The 17,134-nt window shown below is 43.9% G+C and overlaps 1 protein-coding gene across 2 annotated transcripts in view; it reads left to right on the top strand.

Annotated features, from left to right (window-relative positions):
- LOC147465601 (ABC transporter B family member 23, mitochondrial-like) overlaps positions 1-14,626 on the top strand; it is a 112,159-nt gene extending 97,533 nt beyond the window's left edge. The window contains exons 14-17 of one of the 2 annotated variants that reach the window (XM_086520811.1): positions 13,500-13,550; positions 13,653-13,709; positions 13,836-13,934; positions 14,010-14,626. In XM_086520811.1, coding sequence (XP_086376937.1) covers positions 13,500-13,550; positions 13,653-13,709; positions 13,836-13,934; positions 14,010-14,135 — 333 coding nt within the window. In that variant the 3' untranslated portion in view covers positions 14,136-14,626. Of the gene's footprint in view, positions 1-13,337; positions 13,421-13,499; positions 13,551-13,652; positions 13,711-13,835; positions 13,935-14,009 lie in introns of those variants that run through there. The other variant, XR_015189308.1, reaches the window with a different exon arrangement.
- Positions 14,627-17,134: the final 2,508 nt, after the last annotated feature.

Genomic DNA, 17,134 nt, shown 5'->3' with positions numbered 1-17,134 from the left:
GTTCCGGTTTGCATTGGCCACCCGGAACATCAGACATTCCGGAACGTTCGGGAAGGGAACTGCCCCTCGGAACGCCGGAACGGGGGCTAGGGGGCGTTCCTCGGTAACTATGGTCCAGATGCTCTGAGAAGTGGGAGGCCTGCCCACTTATTTAAAGGGTTTACAAGGGATGCTAAAAAGCAGAGCCCAAAAGCTTCAAAATCAAAAGCTTTCAAAAATAAAGTTCTCTCTCTCTCTCTCTCTCTCTCTCTCTCTCTCTCTCTCTCTCTCTCTCTCGCGCTAAATTGCGTGAGATAAAGCAATCCAGTTCCTGCGTAGAGAAAAGCCAGCCTGCTGCCATCTGTACCATCCACCACGTGCTGTATGGAATTTTGTGAAAAGCGCCGCGAATAGCGGGCTTGTCCGTACGGTGCAGCCACGTCATCATTCCCACGTTGGGGGGTTCCTGTAAGAGAGGGTGTGTGTGTGTGTACTGGGCAGCCAGCAGCCACGTCACCAGTTTGTGACATACCCCCCTCTTGAAAGCATTGTAATCGCCCTCGATTACGCCTGCAAAACAGACAGAAGCCATAAACTGTCTTAGCAGACACTGACTGTTAGTACGGACGCACTAGGAACACACATCTAGCACATGTACCAATCGACAGTCACATCACACGACATCACTTGACATCACATGACAGATCAGATTCAACATTCATTCGGATCTTAGACCATGATTTATCGGCAATGCAATAAGCAGTCGCATCTAGATCCACTCAGGATCTCATAGATGCCCGATTGACTAATCCCTATTGCAACCATGTCTATCGGGATCATTCAGACCAAAATGTTACAATCATTTCGTCTATCAGTTCCTGCACTTACACAAGTCAAGAACAAGTCAGTATCATGCTCGGGAATTCCAGTTCATAAAGTCATACATCAGAATACTGTCTGCTCTCAGTATCCTTGAAGCTCAAAGAGACATCAGTGACTCTAATATAAAAAATCGAGGCATTTGTTGACAAAGGAGCGGAGTAACTCCCCTCTTGTGCATACCCATTGCACCAGATATCCGGCCAAGCTGAATTCGGGGTTCCATTTGGAATAGACTATGCTAAACCAAAAGCTTCAAGGTAAAGTTTTACAATCTGAGGAGTATCTGCTAGGTGGTCCTCCTCCATTCGCTTCGCATCCAATGCGGAGTAGGTCTTGAATTTAACCAAGAACCGTCATTTCCCTTTACCTTCTTTCTTTCTGTGCCAATTTTTGTTCTGGAACGAGTATCTTCTCGTTTTCGTCTATTTCAGGTTGCTCATCATCGAGCACATCGCCTGCAAAAGGCTTCAAGAGACTCACATGAAAAACATTGTGAACCCTCCAAGTATTCTGGCAGTTTCAGTCCAAAGGAGGCATCATTTATCTTTTTTGGAAAGGTCCACACTATCTCATGCTAAGATTTCAAAGAAGCCGCTCCTTTCGCTTTTTTCTTTCTCGGGCGTGCCTTCCCAAAATGTAAAAGCACTCAATAGTTCTCCTTCAATTTCAAATCACGACAAAGTCGATCTGCTTCCTTTTTTTGAGATTTCTTGAAAGCCTTCTGGACCAAGTTCCTCGTGAATTGGTCGGCTTCAAAGAAAAATCTTATCTTTCGTGCTAAGGAAGGGTGGAACCTTCGTAGCAAATTCAATAATCTCAAATGGCACCTTTCCCATCAAAGAGTTTATTGTGTTTCTGTAGGCATATTCCACCAAAGGGAAAATCTTTCCCATGTAGTCTTCTGATCTAACGAAGAAGACTTCAACAAATCCAGTATCATTGAATTAGCAATCTCTGATTGCCCGTCAGTGTGCGGGTGGAACGATGACGAGAACTGCAACCGCGTGCTTATGTTCTCCCAAATAGCCGTCCAAAACAAACTCGTGAACATGGGGTCCTTGTCAGAGACAATCGTCTTAGGCATGCCATGTAATCTCAAGATCTAGGCAATAAACAATCGTGCCCACGCTGTGTTCTTGGGAGATGAAATCCATTGCAATACTTTCCCATTGGCAGATGGGTATGGGTAAAGGCGGTAACAATCCTTGTGCTTTATGCCTGTCAAACTTGACCTTTTGGCATACCAAGCAACTACGCACAAACTCGTCCACATCCTTCTTAAGTCTCGGCCAAAAGAAGTATTTCTCTACCCCTATCAAGGTGGTAGCAATGCCGCGGTGACCCATAAAAGGCGGGCAGTGGCATTAAGTTAGAACCTTTTCTCTCAATGGCTGTGTAACGTACAACATGGTTTTCTTCAATCAAGTAGCCATCCAAAATGGAATAATCCACTACTACCTCCCCATTCTGTTTTCAACTGAATACATCCGCAAAATCTGTATCTGTGGCGTACTGACCGACCATATCCGTGAAGCTTCTATGATGTATCGCGGAAATAGCCAAAACCGACGGCTTGCGCGACACAGTGTCTGCCACCAATTTCTTCGGTCCCTGCACATGGACAATCCGGAAGTACAACTGTGACAAGATGTTTTCCCACCGCATCTGTTTTTCCAATAGCTACTTCTGTGACAAGAAGTAGTGTAGACTCCACCCATCTGGCAAAGTCAAAAACTAGTCCTGTAGTCAAATTCTGTTTCAATTCCTAAAAGGTAGTCACTTCTGTGGATCCCCACAAGAAAAGGACTCCTTTCTATGTTGACAAAATGCAAAGGGGTAAACAACCTCTGCAAACTTTCTGATGAACCGCCGGTAGGAAGAATATAAGCCCAAGAAGCTTTCAATTTCATGGACATTCTTCAAATCGGGCCAATCACTGATAATCTCTATCGTGGCCGGGTCCATCTGCACTCCTGCTGCTGAGACAATGTGTCCCGAACAGGTGTATCTCTGGGCTCGGCTCACACCGTAAGGTGGCCGGTTTGGTGGTGTGATTCCAATTATGAGATTAATGGTATGATCCTCAGGACGAGTTGGTAGCAACTTGCCTGGCAGGCCCTCGGAAAAGCAATCGACATTAGTGTGGAGAAAATCTTGGCGTTCTTTATTCAGGTAAAAACATATTTGATCTTCATTCATCGTTCAATTCCCTCCAAAAAAAAGTGAGTAAAGAAACTGAAGGTCATCAAGTACAATCTCTGAGCCCTTCATTTGTCAAAATCGCTTTCTCGGCCCGGTAGTCAACCACGACGTTGTTCTTGTGGTACCAAGGGATTTCGAGTAGGAGGTCACAACCTGCCAAGGAAATTACGTAGAAATCCTCGTGCCCTAAACACCCCTGTCATTGCAAACGAAGTTTGCCAATGATAGGTGTAATGGAAACATCCCGTCCGGGTGCCACTAGAACTACCTCCGCCTCTCTCGACGAATGAGCTGGGTCCGTGCGTCCTTTTCTTTTGTTTCTGGGGTGCTCTTCTTCTTTCTACTTTCATTTTCCGAAGTTTGTTCGGTTTTGTGCGTCATGATCTCATATGTGGGGTAAGTCAAATTGCCTGAATGAATGGCAAAACCGCGTTTCATCAGTTCGTGAATGGAATCTGAATTTTGCTCTAAGCAACGATCTCGGATCTCTGTAGGAAGTCCCAAGGTAAACCGGTCAATCTGTTTTTTGAATGAGATCTTCTTAAATGAAGAGGCTGGTAGAAAAGAGCTCCAGAATCTCTCGCAATATGCGTCCAATATCCTTCTTGGTCATCCGAAGATGGTTACAAGCAGTTCATATGTCGCGTTCGTACTCTCGAGTCAGCCAAGAAGAAATAAAAAGCCTTTTAAATTTCAGCCATTTAATTGGCATCGTCTTGTTCAATAGAAGCGTGGACCACCAAGTTCGAGCATTTCCCTTAAAGTAAGAGGCAACTCTCTGAATCTTGGAGTGCTCTGAGTAACGCCCTCCTGAGAAAGCTATGTCAAATTGCTGTATGAAAGACAAAGCCTTCGAAGCATCTCTATAACCAGAAAACGTGTTAAATTTAATTGACTATCCACCTTCCTTACACTCTCGGACTTTCTTGCTTTTATCTTCCAAAAAGTCATACTGGTTGGCTTTATAAAAATTCTTCTTCTTTGCATAAAAGCTGTTGTCATCGGAGTCCAAACTATCTGAAGACGAGTCCTCTGTAGAATTGTCAACCACGGGGCGAGATTTAGGCTTCTTTGCCTTTTTCTTGCCCTTTCTGAAGCTTTGCTTTTTGCTTCGCTTTTTCTCTTTTCTGTCTTCTTCGCTTGAGTCAGAGGAGCTAGAAGAACTATCAGAAGAAGAAGAAGAAGAACCGGGTACTCCTTCAAATTGAACATGCTTCTTCTGCTTTCTTGCTGATGCAAATGTAGACTGACGACCCAAATAACCCGGGGAGTCAGTTCCTTTCTTCTGCTTTTTGTTGTGCTTTTCTGCTTTGTTTTGCGCGTCAAAAAGCTGAGCAATTCGTGCATCAACCACCTCTTTTAATTCTTGCTTTGTATACATCCTTGGCGTAGGAGGTTTCTTCAGTGCTGGTTTGAGGGGTGGTTCTGTGGTCTGCCGCCACTGTGAATGCACCTCATCGAAGGAGGTCTGGCTCATACATTTTGCAAATTTCGGGTCCTTCGCAAAATTTAGCGTCATCTTTGTTGCATCGCTGATCAATCGTCGACGCTCCATCTCTTCGATCTCTGCCTGAGTAGGCCAAGGCGAAGATCAAAGTTTAGAGGCTTCTTTCAACAAGTGGAGCTATTTAAATGCATGCAACCACAGCTTTATCCGGGTGGTGCTTCTCAAGTTAGTTTCATTGGCACACTTATCTCAACACGCTTTGGAAAACTGGTTGTTGAAACCAAGCTTCTCAAACTACGACAAGGCTATCACCCTTCTTCATTCATTGGAGAAGGAATGGGAAATCTTTTCTTTGAGGGTATTTATCGCTATCATGGGCTTTCAGGTGGCATTGTTTCAAATCAAGGACCACAGTTCACATCAAGCTTTTGGAAAGGCTTGTGTGTTGGATGCTTGAGCTCAACTTCTTTCACATGTATGTCCCATCTTTGTGAGGCAGACGCATCTTCTTTAGAAGTGCCCTTCCTTCGAATGTCTTCCATAAAAGCATTTTGAATTTGAACCGTTGGAAAGCTCTTGGTTGGGATGGACTTATCTGTGTGCTACATTGACATGCTTCATCAACTTTGAGAGCCAATTCTGTACATATTTTTAGATAGGAGTGCCTATCTTTTTTACACATACCTTTTTTGAAAACATTTTTAAGTTAATAATGTTTTGTTTTATCTAGTTTTGTTTCGAAGCAATCAAAGTGATTTAGTTAGTTAGTTTGTTTGTTTTTGTTTTTCTGTTCTTTTCGTGTGTCCCTTGCTTTTATAGTTTTATGAGTGCTTTATTCCCTCTTATAATTCGTGAGTTCAGACTATTCTGAACTTATGAAGGTATATATATTTTTAGATAGGAGTGCCTAGAATCCTAGAAGAATTAACACCGGCAATTTTGTGAGTGTGTTCGCACTACCTGCATGTCTGAATGAGTCCATTAGATTAGGTTTTCTAGTTTTGGAACCCTCTTGCATAAATGGTTTGTACAAGCATTTTGACGGATGTTGTCACACTACGGTGGCATCTGGCATGACGTGCATGTAGTTTCAGGTAGGAGGAATCCAACGAGCCATTTCCCACGTTAATCGGATTTCCAGGTTGGCAGATGTGGGACAGTTTTATCAGAAACTTTATCGAAGCAAGTTTATTTACAAATCATTAAATGATTTATTTTTTTAACTTTGTCTTCCAAGTTTGCCCTATCTAAGTCTTAAGGGGTTCTTAAGCAGTATACCCACCCTATATAAGAAGTATCAGACCCAGCGTTTTGGGTCATAATCAGCCAACGCCAGAGATTAGCCCTAGTGTTTTGCATCTGCAGCACTTGGTGTTTATGGCCCTTCATTGCGGGCAAGGGCCAGATCAGCAAATCTGCCAGCGTTTTCAGTTTTCAGCCCTTTCCCTTGCCGGGAATATGGTGGATCTGTTAATGCTATTTTCCCTGCTGCAGCCTGGACCTTCGGCAGTCCATTGAGCCTCTTCTTGGCCATTCCCTCGCCGGATCGAGTGCTCCCATTGCTGTCCATCATTGGCTCCATCATCATCTGTGTTTTCAACCTTGCTTTGCGCGTCGGATCAGCTACGTTTTTACATCTACATCTGCTCTTTTGCAGCCAGTGTTCAGCTCTTTGTTCCTCTCACATCAAGAGCGCAAATCAGCCCCAGATCTACCCCTCGGTGGCGGTCAGCAACCCCTTATCGAGACAGATCCAAATGTGCATCAAATCGGCCCCGGAGGTGCTTCATTTTGAAAAGTTACCGCGGCAACATTCCCCGTTCGAGTCAGTAGAGTTTGCATTGAGGTATTGCATGTGTGTACATTTCCATTTACACAATCAAAAGCAAATACCACATTGGCTGTGGGGGACCCTCGAGAGGGTTGGTTGGGACCCCATCGGGTGTCATTCTCCTCTACTCTCTCCCTCTACACATCTCTGCCTCTCTCCCTCTCATTCTCTCTCTACACGGAAATAAAAGGAGCCATTATTCTTGCTAAGTAGCACACATTCAAGCAAGGAAAGAAGTAAAGATTTGTGGAGGTGGAAAGTCTAGATCTTGTTACCATTTCAATTCTACTGCACTTGACATTGGTATCAGAGCTTTTGTGATTTTGTACTAATCTGCTTCTCTCACTCAGGGAACTGCAAGACCTGCCATTGCGCGTAGGACCGTGCACCTTGAGGGTAGGAAATGCAAACAATGTATACCGGGGGGTTACAGTTGTGGTGCGCCTGCGAGAGGGTAGTTGAGTTGTTGTGGGCGCTCGACTACCTCGACATAAAGAAATCCTAGCATGGATATTTGCAGTTATAAGTTTTTCGACATGATAGATTGCATCATTGAAGACATGCATTGGAAACATGAAGATGTTGACTCCAAGTATCAAGATTTGTTAGCGGCCTATGATAACAAAGGAAGGTGTTATTGATATCATCCTTTTAGCTTTGGAGTCTTGGCATTGTTTGAACAACCATCTCTTCCATCTGCTTGGAGAATTCTATCATTCAAGAATAGGCATTGTCATTGATGATTTGATGTGTACACGTCTTTGGTAGCACATCGGGTTCACACCATCTGCATCTTCTTAGCAATTGGTAGCCATCAACCCGGAGCCAAAGGGTTCCAATCCGAGGCAACCACCATGAGAGTTTGCATGCATTGTGAGTTGACATTTGTAGCCACATCCGTTGTACAGAGGAGGATTTATCTAGAGCTTCCATCATACGGGATTGACAAGGTGGTACAGACGTAATGTACTTGGCGTATATGTACGTACTGTACGTTGTTCCGTACAGGAAAAAAATTTATGAACGTGAAAATACGTACTCTTGTAAAAAACCTGCAATTTACCTGCACACCTGTCTCTACAAACTGCAATTTCTCTGGAATGAAGATTTTCTGCACCTGGTGTTCAAACGTCTACAAATTGAGGCCTGAAAACTACTCGCCCAGTTGAAGCGAAACCCTTAGCCACGCCAGAAGTCGGACAATTAAAAAAGAAAAAAACTGCACCGTATGGATGGCTCCGTACGGTATGGATACGTTCCGTACGTACGTTCTGATCCTACCTTGTAAACAATCTAGTCGAAGCCCCAAGAGGAGCCTCTTTCTTTGAGGAGTTGTTTGGCAGTTTCATGAGACATCATACAGAGGTCTTGCCATGGTTCGTGGGCATTCCAAAGGACGTATCCATCTTCATTTCCCATTCGGTGTTGCTCTCACTAATCTTCCCATAGGGGCAACATAGGCTGGCTGGTAACCTTCGTGGGTATCAGTGTTTGCATATCCAGGCATATGCTCTACTAGCATCCATCCAGTTTGCAGTTTGGTTCCCACCATCCGAATCAGGGCAGCAATGGCTGGCCGTAATCAACAAGGGAGTTGTTGATCCAAGAGGCAGTCTATTGGTTGTGAGTAGCTGTATCATCACCATCCCTGTCTTGACATTTCCACATCATTTGGGGGAGTCTCTCTCTCAAAAGTAGCCGTGGAGGACATCATCTAGGAGGCCATTAAGACCATCATCTTATGGCGTGCATGGAGTTTGGTACCAATACCTCACCTTAAGCAGGAGGGCATATCACGTGCACATGGCTCTGCTAGGTGGACATGCTTCATCGACTTCCAAGGCCAATTGTGTACATATCTCTAGAAAAGAGCGTCTAGAATCCTAGGAGGATTAGTACCGGCAATTTTGTGAGCATGTTCGCAGGTCTTGCATGTCCGAACGAGTCCATTAGATTAGGTTTTCCACTTTTGGAACCCTCTGTCATAAATGGTTTGTACGAGCATTTGGACAGATGTTGTTACACTATGGTGGGTATCTGGCATGACGTGCATGTAGTTTTAGGTTAGAAGAATACAACAAGCCATTCCCGGTGTCCAATCGGATTTCAAGGTTGGCAGATTCGCGATAGTATCACCGAGAAACTGTCAAGTTTATTAATAAATCATTTTAATGACTTATTTTTTTGACTTTGTCTTCCAAGTTAGCCCTGCCTAAGTCTTAAGGGGTTCTTAAGAAATATACCCACCCTATCGAGACAGATCTAGAGGTGCATCAAATCAGCCCCGGAGGTGCTTCATTTTGAAGAGTTTATGCGGCGACATTCCCCATTCTAGTCAGTAGAGTTTGCATTGAGGTATTGCATGTGTGTACATTCCAAGGATGCTTCTCTCACTCAAGGAACAATAGGAATTTCCATTGCACGTAGGACCGTGCACGTTGTGCATAGGAAATGCAAATCCTATATATGGGGGGTTACAGTTGTGGGGTGAGTGCGAGAGGGTAGTTGAGTTGGTGTGCATGCTCGACCACCTCTACATAAAGAAATCCTAGCATGGCTATTTGCGGTCATAATTTTTCGTCTTGACAGATTGCATCATTGAAGACATGCATCTGAAACATGAAGATGTTGATTGCGAGTATTAGGATTTGTTAGTAGCCTACGACGATAAAGGAAGGCGTTATCCAGATCAGTGTATTAGCTTTGGAGTTTTGGCATTGTTTGAACAACCATCTCTTCATGCTTGGAGAATTCCATCATTCCATAAGAGGCATTGCATTGTCATTGATCTGTACACATTTTGGTAGCACATCGGGTCCACGTCATCTGCATCTTCTTAGCGATCGGTAGCCATCAATCCAGAGCCAAAGGGTTCCAATGTGAGGCAACCACCACGGGAGTTCGCAGGCATTGTGAGCCTACATTCGCAGCCACATCTGTTGTAGAGACGAGGATTCATCTACAGCTTCCATCATATGGCAATCTAGTCAAAGCCCCAAGAGGAGCCTCTTCTTTGAGGAGTTATTTGGCGGTTTCATGAGACATCATACAAAGGTCTTAGCATGGTTTATGGGCATTCCAAAGGACGTATCCATCTTCATCTCCCATTCGGCATTGCTCTCGCCGATCTTTCCGCATAGGGGCAACATAGGCTGGCTGGTAACAGGAACTGCATGTTCGGACGAGTCCATTAGAGTAGGTTTTCTAGTTTTGGAACCCTCTTGGATAAATGATTTGTACAAGCATTTTGACAAATGTTGTTACTCTACGGTGGGTATCTACCATGCATGTAGTTTTAGGTTAGAGGAATCCAACGAGGTTACAGGAACTGGATCTTTATCAGCTATTCTTGAGTCAGGACTCGCGTGAGGCGTGGCGGCTCTTTCATGAGCAATCCCCCCCCCCCCCCCCCCCGCCTGCTATTTCCTCCACAGAGACCTGGGGGCAGTACGCATCATCTTTGTACACAGTACCTGGGCAGCCGGCCCTCCCCAACCCCCCCGATCCATGCCCACACGCATGTCTTTTTCACCGCTGAGATGGTGAAGAAAGCCATTGACAGGATGAAGACTGGGAGAGCATATGATCATGATGGCCTAGTCGCTGAGCATTTCATGCATGCCAAAGACCTACTAGTAGAGCTTCTAGCAGTTATGTTTAACCGGGCCATGTGTGAGGGCCTACCAGACTCTTGGAGCCTATCTACGATCGTACCTATCTTCAAATCAAGAGACCCCATGGAGCCTGGGTTACCGCACTATTATGATTGGGCACACACTGGCATGGTTGTATGCATCCATTCTGGAGCAACAGCTGAGTAGATGGGTAGAGAGGGAAGGGATACGTGCAACTGGGCAGGCAGGATTCAGGAGAGGCTTCTCTACTCTTGACCATATCCTAACACTCAGGGCCATCATCGAAGAAGGCAGATCTCATGGGAGACGGATTTATTGTAGCTTTGTGGACTTCCGCAAAGCTTTCGACACGGTACCCAGAGCTAGACTGATGCGCAGACTACAGGAAATGGGAGTACCCACAGAACTCATTTGGGGATCATGGCATTGTACAGATCAGTAGTAGGGCATGTACGCACCCTGGAGGGACTTTCTACACCGGTTTACTCCACTATTGGGGTGAAGCAGGGCTGCCCGATCTCTCCTACTCTTTTCGGTATGTATGTGGATGAGGTCTCTGACTACATTGACAGCGATGGGGATAAAGGTGCTCAGTTGGCAGGGACATGGATTCCACTTTTGCTATATGCTGATGACATGGTGTTGATCTCCGAATCCCCAGAAGGAATGCAACGTCAATTAGATGCTTTGCATACGTTTGCCCACGAAAGTGGTTTGTCTGTCAACTTGGGTAAAACCAAGGTTATGGTGTTTAATACCACCCCACAGTGGATCAGGAGGTCAGCACCTACATTCACATACGGCCAGGAGACTGTGGAGTACACAGACGCTTACACTTACCTTGGAGTGGTTTTTAGCGGACCTTCATTCTCACTCAGAAGAGCAGCAGAGACCAGACTTACTAGATCCCACGCAGCATTGGGTAGATTGGAGAGGATGTGTTCGCAGGTTCAATTTCAGGAGCCCCGGACGAAGCTCTGGCTCTTTGACACCTTGGTGGCTTCAGCATTGCACTATGGAACCGAGATATGGGGACCTTCACTGGATCACCACGGGAGGCCGGGTCGCTCAGACGGATGGGGGAACATGGAGAAACCTCTCGTCTCTATGATCTCGCGGCTCATTAGAGCCAAGGCGTCAGTACCACGGGCCATTATCCGAGCAGAGCTAGCGGCCCCCCCACTTGTGGTGGAGGCGCTCACCAGATCAATCTCCTTCATAAACCGCACATGGGCACTTCCTGGAGACAGATATGCTCGAATAGCACTTGAATCCTCTCGACAGCTAGCCATACAAGGAGATACAACATGCTGGTATGGGGAGATGACATCATGGTTTCAGGCACATGGGTTCAGCATAGACAGGCTGCCACCTTTCCAGTACTCTCATTGGATGCACCATCTCTCACTCTTACACAATCAGAGATCACCAAGCTCATCCGCCAAGACCTGACCCAGCTAGACCAGGAGGACATGGATACAACCAGCATAGGAATTGGGCACGAAGATGGCTTTCTACAGAGACCACCTCCTCCAACTTACGGAAGATGGTTTTGTGGCGAGACCCAAATACATGGATACCCACTTGTCTCATGGGATACGATGTGCTATTGGCCAGTTACGCACATCTTCTCACCAGTTGCGGATTGAGACTGGGAGATACAGCGGAGTACCAGCAAAGGACAGGACATGCCCCTTGTGTAACATGGAACTTGAGACAGATCTACACTATACATGCCGCTGCCCCGTCTACTACGAGATACGAGGCCGCTTCCATTGCTTGTTCAGAGAGGGTTTTGGACCACTCTCAAGAGTCATGGGATACGAAGATCAGAGATGCCTGGGTTTGTTTTTGCTTGAGCTGCGCAGACACAGAGATAGCCTGATGAATGGCGAGGCTAGCCAGTCTCAAAGACGGATCACAGACTTCTTCAGAGCAGACACGGGACAGCCGCAAGAGCCACTCCCACAACAGAACTCCCCCCCGTCTCACACCAGAGGCACACTGATTGACCGAGCAATTGAACTGGGGAAATCGAGGCGCCCGCGACTGCGAAGAACTACACAGCATCGACGAAGGCTACGACAGAAAATTCGGAGCACGCTGGCCAGGCATACAAGACGCCTGGTCAGACTACTAACCATGGAGGAAATTGATGAGATTCGCCAACGATCGATGCTAGATCTCTTGTGATTCAGCTATCCCAACAAGCCGCCCATTATTCTGCTTAGTTTTTTGCCTGGCTCACATCGACCAACTTAGGACCCCATAGTATATATCTTTGTTTTGTACTGTTGTTAGGTTATTTTGTTACTCTGACTTTGTATCAGATCCACCTCTTTGTAACTTTCAGGTCTCATAGGTCATTGTGGCCTTTTGAAGACGTTAATATAACATTTCATTTCATTTCTCTCTCTGTCTTATTCTCTCTCTACAAGGAAATAAATCAAACCATCATTCGTGCTAAGCAGGACACATTCAAGCAAGGAAAGAAGTAAAGATTTGTGGAGTTGTAAAGTCTAGATCTTGTCACCATTTCAATTCTGCTGCACCTGACATTGGTATCAGAGCTTTGTGATTTTGCACTAATGCGCTAATCTTCGAAAAAGAAAAATTTTCATTACTGTAAATATGTGTTCTGCTGCCTGGTGTTCACCTTAAAACAAGTTAGCTACATGTGAGAGTAGACAGCCTTCTCTAATGAGCAGTGAATATCAAACAAAGCCTCTAATGTACTGTGCACTTCTCTTCTTCAGAGAGCAATTCAAACTTTGTGGTAGAACCTATGATACGTATAAGATCCCTTCTTATGAAGAATGTGTAAGCAATGGCAAAGTGAGATCTGAGCCAATAGAATGCCCGGAATTATGATTCTTAAGGAAGCCATTGTTTTCCTCAAAGATGCAAACTCTGGTTTATTGGTCTGTTGATGGCATGTTCAGCAAGAGGGAGTGCTGACATTAAATCTGGTTGACAGAGGAAAGCAAATTACCCTATTTTGTGAGAAGTGACAAACAGTGATCTGCTCTTTGCTGATCCTTCAATCGAATCTTCAACCACGTATTGAAAATTACCTATAAACTTGTTTGTGGGGTCATGCGGATGTTTCCACATGCCTGGCGTTTGCCTACAAGTGCAAATGTCACTAGGTGATTTTTTGGAAGCGGGCAATGCAGCCATACGTGAATACATTGCTGCCACTATTGAGTATTGCGTTTTCATGTTCTAGCTCTCGAGTTTGTGTGTGATCTTATTGTGCGTGTTTCAATTTGAAGTTCCTAGTTTTAAAGTGCAGCTCTCTAGCTTTAAAGGTTTTAGTCACAAATACAGTTTCATTCACTCTCGGTTCGTTTCTTGCAAGCTTGGCATTCTTGAACGAGGATGCATGAATGCACAGAATGTTTGCAACTATGCTTGAAATGCAGTCGCTCTAATCGATGAGTGGTAAAGCACATCATTGAGGTATTTGCTATATAAGATCTATCGGAGGTTCTTATTAACTTTCTTTCAATGTTCTGAACAGCTTAGTGGAGGCGAGAAGCAACGAGTAGCCATAGCGAGAGCCTTTCTCAAAGTGAGTGTTATGAGAATGGTTGGTTCTCCTGAATGGTGCAGAGTGTTGTAATGACATTTAGAACCTTGTATCTCTGCTGATTGTGTTTTTTCTGGTCAATAGGCACCACGATTACTCATTTGTGATGAAGCTACAAGTGCACTTGACTCAAATACAGAAGTAAGTATATTACATTGCAATAACAGCTGGTTTTCATCGCTATTTAATGTTTAAAGTTAGGAAAACTTGTCAACATAAATAAAGTTCTGTACAAGTGAATTTTTTTCTGTTGATTTTCTCATGCAGGCAGAGATCTTAAAGACTCTTAAAGAGTTGTCCTCGGGCAGAACTTGTGTTTTTGTGGCCCACCGGTTATCGACGATAATGCATTGTGATAAGATCTTGGTATATGTTCTCTCAAATGAGAGTTACTGTCTTCTGTAGTAGCACATGAATAAATTGTGCCCTTTTGTAATGCAGGTCATGGATGGTGGGTTGGTCATAGAAGAAGGCACTCATCAAGATCTTTTAAACAGACCAGGAGTTTATGCAAGCATGTGGTCTTTGCAGGAGTCAGAAGAGAAGAGAAAATTGGCACCCAAATAATGAGATAGGTGGCATTTTTGTAGAGGGGCTGGTGAAAATTGCGAGTAGGGGAAACGAAGAGACTCCAATTTTTTGCAGGGGCTCTTTGTGAATGGAAGAGGACTAGTATTGCAGTGTATAGCCACATTGGCATGCTCGACGTGTTGCAGTTGGAGTAATGAATCTGATTAAGCTGCTATTAAATCTCCAAAGACACATCATTTTCACTCTTGGAAGGAGCTATTTATTGCTTGGTTTGTTGTCTCAAAGAATGCTACAGTTCTATTCTTCAGCTTGCAAGGAAAGCATTATAGCAAGGCTGCTGTAAATGATTTTATGAAGCTTGCTTTGAATCCCTTTATTTGAGAGGGAAAATCCCAAAACTTGTATAATTGAGTCAGTGCTTCCGATCTCAGATTTTCAAGGCAATTTTTTATTTCAAATTTGGTCTACTTTATGAAACCTATTTGTTAACAGAGGAGTGATGTATAGCAAAGCATTATTGCTTGTAATGTGTGTGTCTATCTATGGATACAAAAGCATGGATTTGTGAAGTTTGCTGAAGACGGAATGGTTTGAAATGCCCAAGGCTGTGTAGGGAATAAAACTCGTCTTTGGCCTTGTAGCCTTGCAATGACAAGTGAGCATGTGTTTCTTGCACTTCTGAAGACCTATACCCAATCAAACTTTTTCAAAACAAAGAGCTGTGTACCATCCTAATCACTTTGTAATAACATACATCTCAGTGGACAGGGTAACATTGAGAATAAAATACATGCATCAATTGACTATTTGTACACCAAGATATTTTAACCGCACCTACGAGTTATGACACCAAAACCAAGAAATTTGTAATTTTTGGTGCATGTCATAGATGGTAATGTCATCATATTCTTACACAGTTCTATGTCCTCACATACTCTTATTTATGTATTTAATAAACGAGATCGATTCTCGTTTTTTGCGCAAATATAAGATACAAGGGAGCTTCAGGGAAGGCTCAATGATTGTAAAGTCCTTTATTTGGAGAATCTTGAACCGTTCATATGCTAATAGTATTAACGTACTTGCATGGCCATTCTCATATTGTACATGATGCTCTTGAGAACAAATTGTCATGATCTTTGTTGTAGATTGGAGTATGTGCACGTCTACATAATGGCGATGTACCGGCGATGTGAAACCATGATCATACAAGGTTGTTGCTGATCTACCAAAAACAGGCAAGAGCATAGCCATCCGAGCCAAAACGTACCGACGTAAATCCAAAATATTAAAATTGCTTGGGTATACATAACTTATCCATGGGCAAAAATCAATCCCTTCTTGTGAGGATGTGGGCCAGAAATTTTCCAACATACCATACATAAGAGACCTAAGGCATTGATGAGGCTAGTATAGAAGCAGTAAATAGAACTGCACATAAGCCAACATAATGCATTGAGCAATTCTGAGACGCACATGCAATGGCAGCAGGTTGTTAATTTCCAATACTTGAGCTTTAGGTGAAATCTTTGGAGCACCATGTCATGTTTTTCCCTCGCGGACACATTTCAATCGATCGGATGTCCTAGGTGGCGTATTATGGCTTGAGGGGGAACAACCTCACTTGGCCATAAAAGCTTGTGCCAATTGAATTCATTAAGTGGCAACAACTTGGACATATGAAAATTAATATATAGTCCAGTTGCCAAGCCAAATAAATGCAAAGCATGCATAATTTGCTTTACATCCTCATCTTTTTTGGGCACGAAAAGAGAGTCATCGACATATGCTTCTCCTATAAATTGTTTCCCAGAAGGTAGAGCCAGAGCATGCAAATGACTTGAGGAATTGAGGGCTTCAAGATGCAACAACAAAGGGTGTGAAGGAATTGCATAAAGCAAAGCACTAAGAGGACACCCTTGTTTGTCTGAGCGCCCTAGAGCCCAAGCACTTGTGACAGAATCACCCAACAAACTTGAAGAAATGCTATGAGCATACAAGAGAAATACCACCCAAGAGATTTTCGACCCAAAACCTAGCCTTTGCATTGTTTTTGTAATATAATCCCAAAACACAATATCAAAAGGCCTTTTCAATGTCAATGTGCATGACCAATACATCTTGTTGAGTGTATTTTGCATACTCCATGCCAATGATGACTTTTGCCAAATTGTTAGTAATGTGCCGGCGAGGTATGAAACCATATTGGGATTGATAAAGTCCACGATGCAGGTAATCGTTAATATGGTTGACTATCATTTTGGCCATCAATTTGTAAACCACCGGCATAAGAGTGATAGGTCTCTAGTGAGAAAATTGATCAACAAAAGCATGCTTTGGCAATAGCTTGAGCAGCCCTTCTTTCCAAGAAAGGGGGCATCTTGCTTCTCCCAAGCTCTATTTATGATAAGCAGTAATGGTTCCTTAAAGTAGTCCAAAAAAGACAGGAAAACTTCAACAGTAAGCCTGTCCCAACCAAGAGATTTGTCGTAAACTTGCCTGCAACTTTGCCTCAGTGAACGCAACTTCCAAATTTTGTGCTTGATGTTTAGAGAGTATGGGAGTAGCATGCGACATAAAAAAATTACATGCCTACCTAGCTTCTTGTGTAAGAGGAGCGGTGCTTCAAAAATCTTTCCATAGTGAGAAACTAAAGCTTTTGCCAACTGCTTTGGGGAAGATCTCCGATCCCCATAGGGAAGTTTGACTCTTTTGATGTCCTGAGATTGATGACAATGAAGCAAATGCTTGAAAAATTGTTTGGAGGCACAACCTTTATCAACAAAAGCATGTTTCCTTGCACGAGTCTGCCATTCAGCCAATTTCCGTTCATCATTATGTCGTATAGTAGTACGAGCTAAAATCAATGCATTAAGGCCAGTCTCCGCAAGCAAGAAGGAATTAGCCATACGCATCAATCGTTGACATATATCCCTTGCCTGCTAAACATTGCCCGACAATCGAGTCATATAGTGCTTTCCATAATCATTAACAACACTGGATAAGCATAACAAAGCACAATTACGCAGCAACCA

Source organism: Adiantum capillus-veneris, chromosome 1, assembly GCF_014529385.1.
Source record: "Adiantum capillus-veneris isolate H3 chromosome 1, ASM1452938v2, whole genome shotgun sequence".
NCBI lineage: Eukaryota > Viridiplantae > Streptophyta > Polypodiopsida > Polypodiales > Pteridaceae > Adiantum > Adiantum capillus-veneris.
The sequence above is the reverse complement of the archived record's forward strand: the minus strand, read 5'-3'. Positions and strand labels throughout refer to the sequence as shown.